The following is a 17,610-nucleotide window of genomic DNA, read 5'->3' on the forward strand; positions in this document are numbered from 1 at the left end:
TAATGGACTTGACACGTGGAGGAATCTCAGCATTCAAGAACTTCTTATCTGAGTTGTTGGATCCTACACGAGAAGAGTACATGCTGAGCAAAGTAGAGAATATTTTTGATTACACAGCTGTATTTACAAGCAATGAAATTTAGACAAGTGTACAGAATAATTTAATTACACTGTTATAGACATAGGCAATAGAAATTAGACAACTGTATAGAGTAATTTTATTTTGCAATTTCTTTTTACAATAAATATCTGTATAAATATCTGTACAGTGAAGTGAATGAAAGAAGATATAGAAAATTCTGCAAATTCCCTTCTTCAATTTTTCATAAAAGAACGTGCAATGTAAGGTCAAAGTTTAGTTCATTGAAGTTGTTAAAAAAAAAAAGTTTAATGTTTTCGAATTGCAATCTAATGAAAAGTAGTGCTACGTACATAGTTTCAATAAATTGTGATTTAGAAGAAGCTAGGATGTGTAAGATTCAATAGCCACAAACCCTACCGGTTAGCATTAAATGAGTGTCGCACTTGAATCAATTGGATGACTTTTCTTTTGGACGATTTTGCAGTCTCCACGTAAGCAACCCTTATGCCTTATAAATTGGTAAAATTATTTGAAAAGTTGTGATTGATCACAAATTTTCATTAAAAAATACTATGATCCTAGTGTGAACTCATGATTTGCTTGAGTGAAGTGAATTTCCCTTGAATTACACAGATGTATCCAAGACTTCATATTTTAATGAACGACTAATATGTTGGTTAGGTGTAGATGGGGAACCTGATTGGCTTCAACCTACCTCCTTAATTGTACTTAAATATACATCTCTTATCCTAATCTAAATTATTCCTAAGGTCTAATATCTAGTTTAAGGGGTTGGCTTAATCTTTGAAAATCACCCTATATATACTGCTAATCAGACCTCCTAAACTGCAGAAATTGGGGGCACTTATATCCACAAACACAACCTAACTTTCTAGTTGACAGTGAAAACTTCCATACAATCACATCACCTCATCTTTCTTGCCATCTTAACTATTTTTAGTATTTTAGCTAGTAACTAATAACTATATAGTGGAGTAGTATCTTTTAGAAGTTCAAGAAAGCCACACACACTCACTATATCAACTTAAGTGGCAGGTAGCTTAAGGCTCTGATCACAAGAAAACTTCAGATTCTGAGCTGCAGAGAGAGATATGGAGGTGGCAATGTCCTTACCAATAGAGCTACCAAAGCAGAGGAATGATTATGGAATGTGCTTTGCTAATAGTTTTAGCTGCAGTCTGAATGCAAGAGACAGAAAAATCGTTTGTGTCACCAGTGGAAACTCCTACTTTGGTTCTCACTTGATCAAGAAGCTTTTGGTATGTGGTTACCTTGTTCGAGTTACCATTCAAAATCAAGGTACTAGCAATCCCTTTTCCTTAATTAGTTGTGTACTTGTGCAGTCCCTTCTTTATCTTTGGTTTTTGTTGCTAATATTTGCAAGTTATTTCCTTTTGAGCAGCTAATCTTGAGGACATGAAGGAGCTGATGAGAGAAGAAATGGAGCAATTGGAAAGTGTTGTGGTGGCAAAAATGGGTGATTTAGAGAGCCTCTGTAGTGCTTTTAGAGGTTGCCATGCTATATTCCACACATCATCTTTTATTGATCCACATGGGATCTCTGGATACACGGTTGGTCATATTTTTCTATTTTGCATTGCATATTATATATAGTCACTACACTTGGTACTTGGTACTCAATGAAAAGAAAAAGGGAAAACTTGGTAGCATCAGTACATTTGTCCACATCTAGTATTTGATCTTTCTCAACTCTGAAATATTTATCTTTTTTAGTCTTGTCCCCTGGTTAGGATGAGGCGGATGGGGCCTGGTTTACTCGGTTTAACTAAATCGAGTATTTTCCACACAGAGTGTAAATATATGTGAACTAAGGTTTCAATAAATATTGAACTTTGAAGTCTGAACTCATATTTCAAAAGTGCTAGGGATTCAATAGTGAGAATTTAAAGGTTTAAACAATCAAATTAAATTCTGGATCCGTCCATAGAATAATTGAGGCAACAAATTTTCTTGAACCTCCTTATACACAACAGATTACTGAAAAATGTATTAAAGAAAAAGAGAGAAAGTTCTTTAAATTCCTTCTGGTGCAGCTCTGCCTGTGTAATGTTTTTTTAACTTCTACAAAACAAAAATTCAAATATGTAAATCCAAAACGTAGGGTCTATTGGAAACAGCCTCTCTATCCTCACAAGGTAGGGGTAAGGTTTGCGTACACACCACCCTCCCCAGACCCCACAGTGTGGGATAATATATGTTGTTGTTGTTGTTCTATGCTGACAAGCCAACATGTCTCAGGAACGGATGGCATTTCTTGAAACAGAAGCAGCAAAGAATGTGATAGAAGCCTGTGGCAGGGCAGCATATATAAAAAGATGCATTTTCACCTCCTCTCTACTTGCATGCATCTGGAAAGGCAATGACCTGCCAAACCTTATAGATGAGAGTTCTTGGAGTGATGAAGCATTCTGCAGAGAAAACAAGGTACTTTTTACTATTTGTTAACCTTCATTCTTCATTTTGGTCTAAAAATCAGAGGGAATACAAATAAAATTAAGACATATACATTTACTAAGATCATGCTCATTCTGAATCAGTAGTGACTCTATATTCTGGATTCGCTTATGCTAAGATAAGAAGAGCTCTTTTTTAATCTTCTTGACTATTAAATTTTTTTTCATTGAAAAGCAGCTTTGGCTAGCATTGGCCAAGACCAGGGCAGAGAAAGCTGCTTGGAATAAAGCAAGGGAGATGAAGGTGAAACTTGTTTCTTTATGTCCTGGACTTCTCATGGCACCATCTTTCCCAAATGCTCACCTTGAAACTTCTATTCCATATCTCAAAGGTAACATATCAATTATAGATAGAGGACGTAGTTGATTGATTGATTCGTTTACTAACTCGAAGAAATGTATGTTAATTATAGATAGAGGAGGTAGTTGATTGATTGATTCGTTTACTAAATCGAAGAAATGTATGTTAATTATAGGTGGTCATTTCATGCTACGGCAAGGACTTTTAGCAACTGAAGATGTTAGTAAAGTTGCAGAAGCACATATTTATGTCTATGAAGATATGGACTATGGAGCCTGTGGAAGATATATTTGCTTTGGAAAAATAATTGGAACATTGGAAAAAGCCATACAACTTGAAAATGGCTTGAATATGCATGGCCAGTTATCTGGGAATCAAAACCTTCTTGCAGTAGAAGTGGATAATGATGAAATTCATCCCAGAACCAGAATAACTAAGTCAAAGCTCAGTAGATTAATATTCCGTTCGTCACAACGCCGTTCTTGCAAACAGTGATTAGAAAACCGTTACTGTAATTTTTATCTCTCATTTTGCAACTGTTTTATGCGAGTAGCTTGCTCAATTTTGAATATAAATTGAGTTATGTATTTTCTTTTGTTCTCTTTGTAAAAAAAAAAAAGGGCATAATTACCTGTGAAATAATTTTGTTTCACTTTCGATTCTCATTTCGAAGATATACAAATTATGTAATTATTTGTTACAAATGATTCAAAGTCGATCTACAGAAAATATTTAAAAACTAAAATTATTTCCTCTTTTCGTGATATCATTTAATCTCGTGGTCAAACTAACTTTATTTAGATGTATTATTTGTATGCTATTTACCTAAAAGAATATATTGAAACGCTAAATGTTGAACGACAAAAATATCCTTAAAATGTTGATCGACTTTTATACCCTTGAAATTTTAATTCTTTTTGGGAAAACCCAATACCATAGTGGGTAAAATTTTAAAATTTAGAATTTTGCTTATAATAGAACTCTAAAATCAACCAAGATTTTAGAAAATCACCGCCACTACATAAAGGAAGCGTACCTTATTTGCAATGGATTCTAATTCAGTTACGCCTTACTACTCTATGTCCTTTATATAAGGGAAATTATTTGTTTATTAGGCATAAACGAGTTATTAAGGAATTATTTGTAAGATAAGTGCATAATTTTTTTATTTAAACGTTGAGAATTATCATCTATTGTTCAATATATTTTACTTGTGATTGCAGTGGTTATGTTGCTTTGAGATACAACAATTGAGTTCTTGCTCATTTGGTAAATTTCTTCTATGTGCTTTATGTTTGTATATCTTGACATATTAGAGAATTTATGATGAGAATTAGGGTTTGTAATAATTGTATTCTTCTTTTAAATTATTATTCAAATAGGTAGATAAATTTTTACTTTTTTTTCACCGTAGATGAATTTTTTTGCTTTTTTTTTGTTATGCAGAATGCACCTGCTAATTTAGAAGTCGTATCTATATCACATGCATAGTTTCTTCTTTATGTAACAAGGTAACCGTGATCATTTATTTAGGTATGAGTACAAACATATTAATAGGAACATATATATTTGAATTTGAACTCAAATTCATATTCATCGAACATCACATATGAAAATAAGAAAGTTAAGAAAATTGTTCTCGCCTATAAAAATTACTACATATTATCAGTTTTCTCTTAGTAAGTAATTAAGTATACAAAATTAGTCTAAAATATATAGTAAACTAAGACATGAAATACAACAAAGCTAAAGTGAGATAGAATTCTAATGGAACTTTATCACACAATGATTTGACTACAACTGTGTGTGAAAGAATTCTAATACCAATCAACAGTCTTTCCAATTCAAGTTTGACTGTCGTCTTCCAGTTAAATTTTGGATACTGGAATCTTACACAAATGTAATTTTTTAAATTGAGTTTCTTGTTTAAAAATTAGAATTAACCAATTCAGTTTAGAATTTAGACTTGGCTAGCTACAGTGAGAGAATCCTAAAACCAAGGCCTTCTCAATTTCTAGTATGAATTCCGACAATGTCGTACGTGCACATGCAATAATTTTTTTTACATGATAGGTCACAATTAATTTTCTAATATTTGGACATTTTAGAATTAATAATCTATTAAAAAAAACTACTTACGTTTTATATAAGTATAATTTCACATACCTCCCTCCAAATTTGGCTTGTAACACTAATCTTCCATGCGATTCATAATACAAAGTTTGCCTCCCTTGTTTTGATTTCTTAACTTAATAATTATTTTAAGAGAAAATGCATAAAGACCCATTCAACTTGTCCTGAAAAATTATTTACACACCTAAACTTTACGGGTGTCCTAACACCCCACTATTATTAAAATAATTGTATTTATTTACTCCTTCCTAAGCCCTGGCCAGCCGAGCGTCTCACACAACGCAATTGAACGCGTCTTTGCTCTCTTTTAATCGTTAAAAACACACCCAAAAAAAATAAATAAATAAATTTTTAACTTCAATATAACCCTCAACCAACGGTAAAATTCATTCTTCCCCATTATTTTACCAAACCCGATTGAAGAACCCTAATTTCTTCTTCATCTAAATTCTGTCGAAATTGCATCAAATTGCTCTTTGAAGTTTTGATCTTTGAAAGCAAAGATTAATCTTTCTCCTCCAAACGTAATAATGGTTCACAGATAATTCAACTTCAATGTTTGAGCTTGATTCTTCAAAGAACTTCGGCTTCGAACGGGTCTTCCTCCAACTCGTCAGGAACTCTAAATAACAATGAAATCGAAGGATTTTGCAACCGGTCACTTCGATTTTGTTTAGGCAAATCAATTTTGGTGAGGCAAGAAGAATTTTCAATGGTTGGGCATTAGGGTTCTTCAATTTAGAATTTTTTAACTGATGGGGTAAATAAGGCTCATTTAGAGACTGTTATTTTTATTTACTAGACATTTTGAATTGAGAAAAAGTCAAAGTTTGACTAGAATCAACATAAAAAAGAGCTGGTTTTTCAGGAAAAAATGAAATATTTCTAAAGAGAAAAGAGACCATAGAAAGATTTTGGTTTTTTGGAAGAAACAGATGAGGTCTAAGTGATCTGTATATTCCATCACACCCAATATTTCTATTGAATTGAACACTGTTTTTTTCTTGATTTTTATGTAACATTTTTTTCTGAATTTTCAGTGGGAAATGAATTGGTATTTGGAATTCTTGAATTGAGGAGAAAAGATAGGAAGATGGCACGGAAATATATAACGTGCTATGAAGATTAGATAGAGGAAAGACAATTTGTTGGGTGCCGTCCATGTTAATTACATGACTTACTAATAAAGCGCATGTTTCCCACTCAAATTAATATAGTTGGGTCAGATCTTAGAAGGGAGTAAATAAATCCAATTGTATTAACAATAGTAGGGTATTAGGACAGCCGTAAAGTTTAGGTGTGTAAATAATTTTCTAAGACAAGTTGAATGAGGTCTTTATGTATTTTCTCTTCTTTTAAACTATTTATCATTACTGCAACATGATATATCACCATTAAACTAAAGTCTATGTGATTTGGCTAAAGAGACTTACCATATTTATTTCTAAGACTAAAGTCTTTCTACGAAGAGCTCAAAACTCAGATATTCATTCTCTAAACATATATATACAACACGAGAAAAAAATAGGCAACTACTCAATATATAATAGAGATAAAATTTACTAACATTCGTATGTACATTGGCTCTAAATATCTACGTACAAAGACGAGAAAAGAAAACATGCAACTACTCAATATATGTAACGATCCGGCCAGTCATTTTGAGTATTATAAACTCGTTCCTTCATTTACTGCTCAATTTATGTTTTATAGTTGTTCTATAACTTACCGGATTAGTTGGTTCAGGTCCGGAAGGAATTCGGAGTGAAACGAGATACTTAGTCTCATAATTAAAAATTTAAGTTAGAAAAGTTGACCGGATGTGGACTTATATGTAAACGACCTCAGATTTGAATTTTGATAATTTTAATAGCTCCTTATGGTAATTTTGAACTTAGGAGTGTATCCGCAAAAATTATTTGGAGGTCGGTAGAGGAATTAGGCTAGAAATGGCTAAAGTTGAATTTTTGGAAAGTTTGACCGGGGGATTGACTTTTTGATATCAGAGTCAAAATCTGATTCTGAAAATTTTAATAGGTCTGTTATGTCATTTATGACTTGTGTGCAAAATTTGAGGTCAATCGGACGTGATTTGATATGTTTCGGCGTTGTTTGTAGAAATTGGAAGTTTCAAAGTACATTAGGCTTGAATATATGTGGGATTCGTGTTTTTAGTGTTGTTGGATGTGATTTAAAGACTCGACTAAGTTCGTATAATATTTTAGGACTTATTGGTATATTTGGTTGAGGTCCCGGGGACTTCGGGTGAGTTTCAGATGGTTAACAGATCAAATTCGGACTTAAAACCACTCCTGAAAATTTTACTTCTGGTATTTCCGCAGAAGCGGAGCTAGCCTCTCAATGCGAGCCCGCAGAAGCGGCTCCTAGCTCGCAGAAGTGGCTCCAGTGGAGGCTTGGCGAAACCGCAAAAGCGGTTGAATTCTCGCACCTGCGAGACCCCAGAAGCGGCTAAGTGAGTCGCAGGTGTGGAACCCCTAGACAATATACATTTCGAAGGGGTTCCGAGTTTTGCAATTTTTGGACCTTCAAGCACGATTTTTTGGGGTGATTTTGAGAGAGAATTCGAGAGAAACTTGATGTAAGTCCCTTGTGATTATTTCTACTCCATAATATTGAATTATCATCGAACATTCCGACTAGATTACATATTTTTGAGGTGTAAATCGGGGGTTGGAACTTACGGATTTGGAAATAAGATTTGATGATTTGGAGGTCGAGTTGATGTCGGATTTTGGTAAAATTAGTATCGTTAGACTCTTGGTTAAATGGGCTTTCGGATTTTGTAACTTTTGTCGGGTTCCGATATGTGGGTCCCACTAGCAAATTTTGAGTTAAATTTCGGATTTTTATGGAAAACTTGCATTTTCTTATGAAATTAATTTCAATAAATTTTATTGATTGAATCGAATTATTTGTGACTAGATTCGAGGCGTTTGAAGGCCAATTCATGAGGCAAAGGCTTAGCAGAATAAGAATTTCACGGTTTGAGGTAAGTAACAGTTATAAATCTGGTCCTGAGGGTATGAAACCCTGAATTTTGTGTCATGTGATTATTTTGGAGGTGATGCACATGCTAGGTGATGGGCGTGTGGGCATGCACCGAGGGGATTATGACTTGGTCTGTCCGTAAAACTGTAAAGTTGAATAACTTGTTGTTAGCTATATGCTCTCTATGTGTTGAAGAAATTTGACTGTAAATCATGTTAGAAATCATGCTGAGGCTATGTGATAGTAATGTTGGGACCCGCAGAGGTCACGTACTTGTTGAATTATTTGCTAATTGTTGTCTTGTGCTCAGTCATGATTTTTATCATACCTCAGTCTTTCTTGATTTTGTTGATACACTATGTTATCTTTGTTTGGACTGATCTTTGTGATTTCCGAGAGCCGAAAGACTAGAGAGGTTAATGACTGAGTAAGGCCGAGGGCCTGTCGATGAGGTATGGATATTACAGCACATGAGTTGTCCGTGCGGATTATAGCGCTAGGGCTGTAGGAGCCCCTCCGGAGTCTGTACACCCCCAGTGAGCGCGGGTACCCTTTGAGTGTGAGTGCTGAGGGCTGAGACCCTAGTGAGTGAGTGTTGTCCTGAGAGGCTATACTTGCTTTTCATTTGTTGTTGCACTTAGTTGCTATTTGTCATTATTGTGAAATTTTCTAAAAGATTTTATATTCGAAATATATGAACTTGAACTGTATAGAATTGATTTGACTTAAAATACTGGATTTGAAAACATGTCTATTCTTTCCTGGAATTACTGAAAATAAACTATAACTGTGTAGCTCGTCACTATCTTCAGTTCCTTATTTATTATTGTCACTTACTGAGTTGGTTGTACTCATACTATACCCTGCACTTCGTGTGCAGATCCAGATATTTTCGGACATAGCGGGTGTTGAATCGTTCGCGCAGTTGATTTTCCAGAGATTCTGAGGTAGTTGCCTTGTTTCGTAGACCTTGTCTATCCTTCCCTATCTTATTGTTTACTGTACTTGGTCTCAGACTATCATAGACCGTATTTTCCAGACTTGTAATCATATTAGATGCTCATGTACTCAGTGACACCAGTTTTTGAGAAGTGTTCATATCAATATTTATGGGATTTTGTATTGTATTTAAATATTATATTTTTCAAACTTAAAGGAAATCGGGGGTTATTGATGTTATCGGCTTACCTAGTATTGAAATAGGCGTCATCACGACATGTCAGATTTCGGGTCGTGACAAGTTGGTATCAGAGCCTAGGTTGCATAGGTCTCAAGAGTCATGAGCAGGTTTAGTAGAGTCTTGCGAATCGGTACGAAGACATCTGTACTTATCTTCGAGAGGCTGCAGAACCATTAGGAAAATTTCACTTTCTTGTATTCTATCGTACGAAATTGTTGATTCCGAAAACTAAATTTCTATTATTCTATTCTCCAACAGATGGTGAGAACACATACTACCGGATCGGACGGTCAGCCACCAGTGCCACCAGTTAGGGCCGCGAGAGGTCGGGGCCGTGGTAGAGGCCGGGGCCGAGGTAGAGGTCGAGGTGTAACTCGTACCACAGTTGGACCAGCACCTGTAGTACCACCAGTTGCTCCAGCTCAGGAGCAGATTCCAGATATAGCTAAGCCTACAGGACCAGCTCAGGCACCAGCTGTGCCCATTGAGATTTCAGGCCTTCAAGAGACTTTGGCCCAGATATTGACAGTTTGCACTGGTCTTGCTCAGGTGGTTTCGGCTCAGGACGCACCTTCCACTTCTCAGGCCGGAGGAGGTACTCATACCCCTGTTGCTCGTACTCCAGACTAGGTAGTGCAGGGACTTCATATACCAGGGGCACTACCAGCCTAGCTGGTTGTAGCTGCTCAGGCCCCGGTAGTTCTTGTTATGGCAGACGATGAGCAGAGAATACTTGAGAGATTTGAGAGGCTTAGTCCTCCACCATTCAGTGGTACTGAGTCAGAGGATGCTGAGGCTTTTCTGGATAAGTGTCAACATATGCTTCGGACAACATGTATTTTAGAGACCAGTGGGGTCTCGTTCACTACTTTTTAGTTTTCTGGGGCTGCCTTCAGATGGTGGGAAACTTACGAGAGGTGTAGGCCGGTCGGCGCAGCACCCCTTACCTGGTAGTAGTTCTCTGGTCTATTCCTGGAGAAGTTCGTGCCTTAGTCCCGTAGAGAGGAACTGCACAGGCAGTTCGAGCAACTTCATCAGGGTGATATGTCAGTGACGCAGTATGAGATGAGATTTTCAGAGTTGGCCTGCCATGCTATCTGGTTGATTCCCACAGACAGGGAGAGGATCGGGAGGTTCATAGATGGCTTCACTTTTCAGCTGTGATTACTCATGACTAGAGAGAGAGTGTCTGGTGCTACTTTCAATGAGGTGGTCGACATTGCTTGTAAGATTGAGATGGTTCGCAGTAAGGAACGGGTTGAGAGGGAGGCTAAGAGGCCTCGTGGTTCAGGTGATTTCAGCGGTGTTCCTTCAGGTGGTCAGTTTTACTACGGTAGTGGCCATTCTTTCATACACTCTCAGGCGACTCATCCAGCTCATCGTGGTGCATCAGCTAGCCACAGTTCTTACAGTGCTCACTCAGGCCAGTCTTCATTTAGTTCACTACCAGCGCAGAGTTCTCATTATGCCTCGTCCGCTCAGGCTTCTACAAGTAATTACCTGGGTTATCAGGAACAATAGTTCCGTCAAATGAGGGGTTGTTTCGAGTGCGGAGAATTGGGTCATTTCAAAAGAGATTGTCCTAGGCTATTAAGTGGGGCTCCACAACAGAGTCCTCGACTGACAGCACCAGCACCAGCAGTTCCACCACCCGCCCAACCAGCTTGGGGTGGGGGTCAGGCAGCTAGGGGTCGCCCAACAAGGGGAGGCCGGTCAGGTGGCGGTCAGGCCCGATTCTATGCTTTTTCTGCCAGGCCAGATGCTGCTGCTTCAGATGCAGTGATCATGGGTATTATCTCAGTGTGCCACAGGGAGGCTTCTATATTAGTTGACCTTGGATCTACTTATTCATATATATCATCGTATTTTGTTCATTATCTGAACATGCCCTGTGAGTCCTTAGTTTCACCTGTTTGTGTATCTACACCGGTGGGCGATATTATTACTGTGGACCGTGTGTATCGGTCGTGTGTGGTAGCTATTGGGGAACTGGATACTTGAGTTGATCTCTTATTACTTGATATGGTTAATTTTGATGTAATACTGGGTATGGATTGGCTGTCTCCATGTCATGCTATTCTGGACTGTCACGCAAAAACCGTGACGTTGACAATGCCGGGGTTGCCAAAGATTGAATGGAGAGGTTCTCTAGATTTTGTTCCTAGCAAGGTAATTTCTTATTTGAAGACCCAACGTATGGTTGGTAAGGGATGTTTGTCATATTTGGCCTTTGTGAGAGATGTTGATACAGATGCTCCTATTATTGATTCAGTACCGGTCATGCGAGACTTTTCGGATGTATTTTCTACAGACCTGCGGGGGTACGCCACCCGACAGGGATATTGATTTCAGTATTGACTTGGTGTAGGGCACTCATCCCATTTCTATTTCTCCGTATCGTATGGCACCAGCTGAGTTAAAAGAATTGAAAGAGCAACTTTAGGAACTCCTTGAAAAGGGATTTATTAGGCCTAGTGTGTCACCTTGGGGTGCATCGGTTTTGTTTGTGAAGAAGAAATATGGTACTATGCGGATATGCATTGATTATAGGCAGTTGAATAAAGTTACAATCAAGAATAAATATCATTTGTCGTGTATTGATGACTTATTTGACCAGCTTCAGGGAGCGAAGCTGTTCTCCAAAATTAATTTGAGAACGGGGTATCACCAGTTGAAAATTCGGGATTCGGATATTCTAAAGACGGCATTCAGAACTCGTTATGGCCACTATGAATTTCTTGTGATGTCTTTTGGGCTAACCAATGCCCCTGCAACATTTATGCATTTGATGAATAGTGTATTCCAGCCATATCTTGATTCATTTGTCGTGGTATTTATTGATGATATCCTGGTGTACTCACGTAGCCAGGAGGAGCATGCACAATACTTGGGTGTTGTATTACAAAGATTGAGAGAGGAGAAACTTTATGCCAATTCTCTAAGTGTGAGTTCTGGTTTTGTTCGGTGGCATTCTTGGGACACATAGTGTCCAGTGAAGGAATTAAGGTGGATCCGAAGAAAATAGAGGCAGTTCAGAGTTGGCCCAGACCATCTTCAGTTACTGAGATTCGGATTTTTCTCGGCTTGGCCAGTTATTATCGTCGCTTCATGGAGGGTTTCTCGTCTATTGCATCGCCTATGACTAAATTGACCCAGAAAGGTGCTCTCTTCAGGTGGTCGGATGAGTGTGAAGAGAGCTTTCAGAAGCTCAAAACAGCTTTGACTACAACTCCAGTATTAGTGTTGCCTACATGTTCAGAGTCTTATACTATGTATTGGGACGCGTCGCATATTGATATTGGCACAGTGCTTATACAAGACGGTAGGGTGATTGCCTATGCATCCAGGTAGTTAAAGGTACCTGAGAAGAATTATCCGGTCCACGACCTTGAGTTAGCTGCTATTGTTCATGCCTTGAAAATTTGGCGGCATTACTTATACGGTGTCCAGTGTGAGGTATATACCGATCATCATAGTCTACAACATCTGTTCAAACAGAAAGATCTTAATTTGCGGCAGCGAAGGTGGTTAGAGTTGCTTAAGGATTATAATATTACCATTCTCTATCATCCCGGAAAGGCCAATGTAGTGGCCGATGCCTTGAGTCGTAAGGCGGAAAGTTTGGGCAGCTTAGCATACTTACCGATAACGGAGAGGTCTTTAGCCTTGGATGTTCAGGCCTTGGCCAACCAGTTTGTTAGATTAGATATTTTCGAGCCGAATCAATTTTTGGCTTGTGTGGTTTCTCGGTATTCTTTATATGATCGCATCAGCGAGCGCCAGTATGATGATCCACATCTGCTTATCCTTAAGGACACGGTTCAGTACGGTGATGCCAAGGAAGTTACTATGGGAGATGGTCGTGTATTACGGATGTAGGGTAGGCTATGCATGCCTAATGTAGATGGTTTGCGTGAGTTGATTCTCTGGGAAGCTCACAGTTCGCGATACTCCATTCATCCAGGTGTCGCGAAGATGTATCAGAATTTGAGGCAGCACTATTGGTGGAGGCGAATGAAGAAAGATAAAGTTGGATTTTAGCTCGGTGTTTAAATTGTCAATAGGTAAAGTACGAGCATCAAAGATCGGGCGGATTACTACAGAGACTTGAAATTCCGGAGTGGAAATGGGAATGTATTACCATGGACTTCGTAGTTGGGCTCCCACGGACTTTGAGAAAGTTTGATATTGTTTGGGTGATAGTAGATCAGTTGACCAAATCTGCGCATTTTATTCCAGTTAGTACTAATTATTCTTGGGCACACAGGTTCTGTTGAGTACAACATTTCACCCTCAGACGGACGGATAATCCGAGCGTACTATTCAGATATTAGAGGATATGCTGCGCGTTTGTGTCATCGATTTTGGGGGTTCTTGGGATCAATTTCTGCCACTTGCGGAGTTTGCTTATAATAATAACTACCAGTCAAACATTCAGATGGCTACGTAAGGCTTTGTATGGGAGACGGTGCCGTTCTCCGGTGGGTTGGTTTGAGCCGGGTGAGGCTAGTCTATTGGGTACTGACTTGGTTCAGGATGATTTAAAGAAGGTCAAAGTGATTTAGGAACGGCTTCGCACGGCACAATCTAGATAGAAGAGTTATGCCTACAGGAAGATTCATGATGTCGTTTACATGGATGGGGAGAAGGCTCTGCTCAAGATTTCACCTATGAAGGGTGTGTTGAGGTTCGGGAAGAAGGGAAAGTTGAGCCCTAGGTATTTTGGGTCTTTTGAGATGTTTAAGAAAATTAGAGAGGTGGCTTATGAAGTTGCCTTGCCACCTAGTTTATCAGGTGTTCATCCAGTGTTCCATGTATCCATGCTCCGAAAGTATGTCGGGGATCCGTCTCACATTTTGGATTTTAGTACAGTACAGCTGGACGGTAATTTGACTTATGATGTGGAGCCGGTGACTATTTTAGACCGGCAAGTTCGAACGCTTAGGTCAAAGAATATAGCATCAGTGAAGGTACAATGGAGAGGTCAGCCAGTCGGAGAAGCTACTTGGGAGATTGAGCAGGAGATGCAGAACAAATATCCACACCTATTTGAGACTCCAGGTATTATTCTAAACCCATTCGAGGATGAACGTTTGTTTAAGAGGGGGAGAATGTAACGACCCGGTCGGTCGTTTTGAGTATTATAACCTCGTTCCCCCATTTACTGCTCAATTTATGCTTTACAGTTGTTCTATGACTTACTGGGTTAGTTGGTTCGGGTCCGAAAGGAATTCAGAGTGAAACGAGACACTTAGTCTCATAATTAAAAATTTAAGTTAGAAAAGTTAACCGGATGTGGACTTATGTGTAAACGACCTCAGATTTGAATTTTAATGATTTCAATAGAACCGTATGGTGATTTTGGACATAGGAGGGTGTCCGAAAAATTATTTGGAGGTCGGAAGAGGAATTAGGCTTGAAATGACGAAAGTTGAATTTTTGGGAAGTTTGACCGGGGGGTTGACTTTCTGATATCGGGGTCAAAATCCGATTCTGAAAATTTTAATACGTCTATTATGTCATTTATGACTTGTGTGCAAAATTTGAGGTCAATCGGACGTGATTTGATAGGTTTCGACGTTGTTTGTAGAAATTGAAAGTTTTAAAGTTCATTAGGCTTGAATATATGTGGGATTCGTATTTTTAGTGTTGTTGGATGTGATTTGAAGGCTCGACTAAGTTCGTATGATATTTTAGGACTTGTTGGTATATTTGGTTGAGGTCCCGGGGGCCTCGGGTGAGTTTCGGATGGTTAACGGATCAAATCCAAACTTAAAACTACTAATGGAAATTTTGCTTCTGGTATTTTCGCACCTGGGGAGGTTTGATAGCAGGTGCGAAGCCGCACGTGCGCACCAGCCATCGCAGAAGTGGAGCTAGCCTCGCAAATGCGAGCCCGCAGAAGCGGCTCCAGTTGAGGCTTGGAGAAACCGCAGAAGCGGTTGAATTCTCGCACCTGCGAGACCGCAGAAGCGGTTAAGTGAGTCGCAGGTGCGGAACCCCTGGACAGTATACATTTCGAAGGGGTTCCGAGTTTTGCCTTTTTTGGACCTTCAAGCACGATTTTTGGGGCGATTTTGAGAGAGAATTCGAGGGAAACTTGAGGTAAGCCCCTTGTGATCATTACTACTCCATAATATTGAATTATCATCGAATAATCTGACTAGATTACATGTTTTTGAGGTGTAAATCGGGGGTTGGAACTTAGGGATTTGGAAATAAGATTTGATGATTTGGAGATCGAGTTGATGTCGAATTTTGGTAAAATTAGTATGGTTAGACTCGTGGTTGAATGGGCTTTCTGATTTTGTAACTTTTGTCGGGTTCCGAAATGTGGGTCCCATGGCCGAATTTTGAGCTAAATTTCGGATTTTTATGGAAAACTTGCATTTTCTTATGGAGTTAATTCCAATAAATTTTATTGACTAAATCAAATTATTTGTGACTAGATTCGAAGTGTTTGGAGGCCAATTCACGAGGCAAAGGCTTAGCGAAATAAGAATTTCACGGTTTTAGGTAAGTAACAGTTATAAATCTGGTCCTGAGGGTATGAAACCCCGGATTTTGTGTCATGTGATTATTTTGGAGGTGACGCACATGCTAGGTGACGGGCGTGTGGACGTGTACCGAGAGAATTGTGACTTGGTCCGTCCGTGAAACTGTAAAGTTGAATAACTTATTAGCTATATGCTCTCTAAGTGTTGAAGAAATTTGACTATAAATCATGTTAGAAATCATGCTTAGGCTATGTGATAGTACTGTTGGGACCCGCAGAGGTCACGTACTTATTAAATTCTTTGCTAATTGTTGTCTTGTGCTCAGTCATGATTTTTACTTGCGTATCATACCTTAGTCTTTCTTGATTTTATTGATACACTATGTTATCTTTGTTTGGGCTGATCTTTGTGATTTTCGAGAGCCAAGAGACTAGAGAGGTTGATGACTGAGTAAGGGCGAGGGCCTGTCGGTGAGGTATGGATATTACAATACGTGAGTTGTCCGTACAGGATATTATAGCACGTGAATTGTCCGTGCAGGATATTATAGCACGTGAGTTGTCCGTGCAATACGTGAGTTGTCCGTGTAAATTATAGCGTTTGGGCTTAGGAGCCCCTCCGGAGTCTGTACACCCCCAGTGAGCGCGGGGTACCCATTTAGTGTAAGTGCTGAGGGTTGGGAGCCTAGTGAGTGATTGTTATCCTGAGAGGCTATGCTTGCTTTTCATTTGTTGTTGCACTTAGTTGCTATCTATCATTGCTGTGAAATTTTCTGAAAGATTTTATATCCGGAATACATGAACTTAAACTGTATAGAATTGATTTGACTTAAAATGTTGGATTTGAAAGCATGTCTATTCTTTGCTGGAATTACTGTAAATGAACTATAAATGTGTAGCTCGTAACTATCTTCAGTTCTTTATTTATTATTGTTACTTACTGAGTTGGTTGTACTCATACTACACCCTGCACTTCGTGTGCAGATCCAGGTATTCCCGGACATAGCGGGTATTGATTCTTTCACGCAATTGATTTTTCGGAGATTCTGAGGTAGTTGCCGTGTTTTGCAGACCTTGTCTCTCCTTCCATATCTCCTTATTTACTGTATTTGATCTCAGACTATCATAGACCGTATTTTCCAGACTTGTAATCATATTAGATACTCATGTACTCAGTGACACCAAGTTTTGGGAAGTGTTCGTATCAATATTTGTGGGATTTTGTATTGTATTTAAATATTATGTTTTTCAAACATAAAGGAAATCGGAGGTTATTGATGTTATCGGCTTGCCTAGTATTGAGATAGGCGCCATCACAACAGGTCAAATTTCGGGTCGTGACAATATATAACATTTGCCAATGTACACATATTTTTTATGAAAGACAAAGAAAGTATGATGAAACAAAAAGAGTAACTTAATAATCGGAATTTAAAGGGTAAAGTTACATTGTCTTTTTAAAATGGTTGCTTAATTGACATATTTTGGGACGTGCCATAATAACCGTTTATTTGTTTAAAGTTGGATGGATTTCTTTTTAATATAAAGTTGGAGGAAGAAGTACTTTTCACCTTACCTTTAAATAGTTAACGAGAGATATACGTACAATGCACGTAGATAGAAATTAGTTAATATAAAAGTACAAATATTTTACACTAAATGTTGAACGACAAAAATATCCTTAAAATGTTGATAAACTTTTATGTCCTGTGAAAGATAAATTATTTCTTCAAGAAATAATAAAATGTTGGATAAAATTGTAACATTAAATGCCTAAAATAGGAGTTTGAAACTAACTAATACTAGAAATTTTAAAGCTATAACATAATGTGAAATTCTAACGTCACACAAATTCACTTGGGGAATAACAATGGTCATTTGAATGACTTTGACTGAAATTCTAATTCCAATTGC

General features: G+C 38.2%; 1 protein-coding gene across 1 annotated transcript; it reads left to right on the forward strand.

Moving 5' to 3' along the window:
• The first annotated feature begins 929 nt into the window (after positions 1-929).
• LOC107785400 (cinnamoyl-CoA reductase-like SNL6) lies at positions 930-3,517 on the forward strand. Its single transcript, XM_016606700.2, has 5 exons — positions 930-1,402; positions 1,506-1,675; positions 2,363-2,548; positions 2,756-2,909; positions 3,054-3,517. The coding sequence occupies exons 1-5, from the start codon at positions 1,195-1,197 to the stop codon at positions 3,371-3,373; spliced, it is 1,038 nt and encodes a 345-aa protein (XP_016462186.1). The 5' UTR covers positions 930-1,194; the 3' UTR covers positions 3,374-3,517.
• Positions 3,518-17,610: the final 14,093 nt, after the last annotated feature.

Source organism: Nicotiana tabacum, chromosome 17, assembly GCF_000715075.1.
Source record: "Nicotiana tabacum cultivar K326 chromosome 17, ASM71507v2, whole genome shotgun sequence".
Classification (NCBI taxonomy): Eukaryota; Viridiplantae; Streptophyta; class Magnoliopsida; order Solanales; family Solanaceae; genus Nicotiana; species Nicotiana tabacum.

Bases quoted from the DNA above. Each gene is read 5' to 3' on its own strand.
- LOC107785400 (XM_016606700.2), top strand. From the start codon at position 1,195: ATGGAGGTGGCAATGTCCTTACCAATAGAGCTACCAAAGCAGAGGAAT. The intron at 1,403-1,505 runs GTACTAGCAATC...CCTTTTGAGCAG, and splicing joins AGTTACCATTCAAAATCAAG to CTAATCTTGAGGACATGAAG. The intron at 1,676-2,362 runs GTTGGTCATATT...AACATGTCTCAG, and splicing joins ATGGGATCTCTGGATACACG to GAACGGATGGCATTTCTTGA.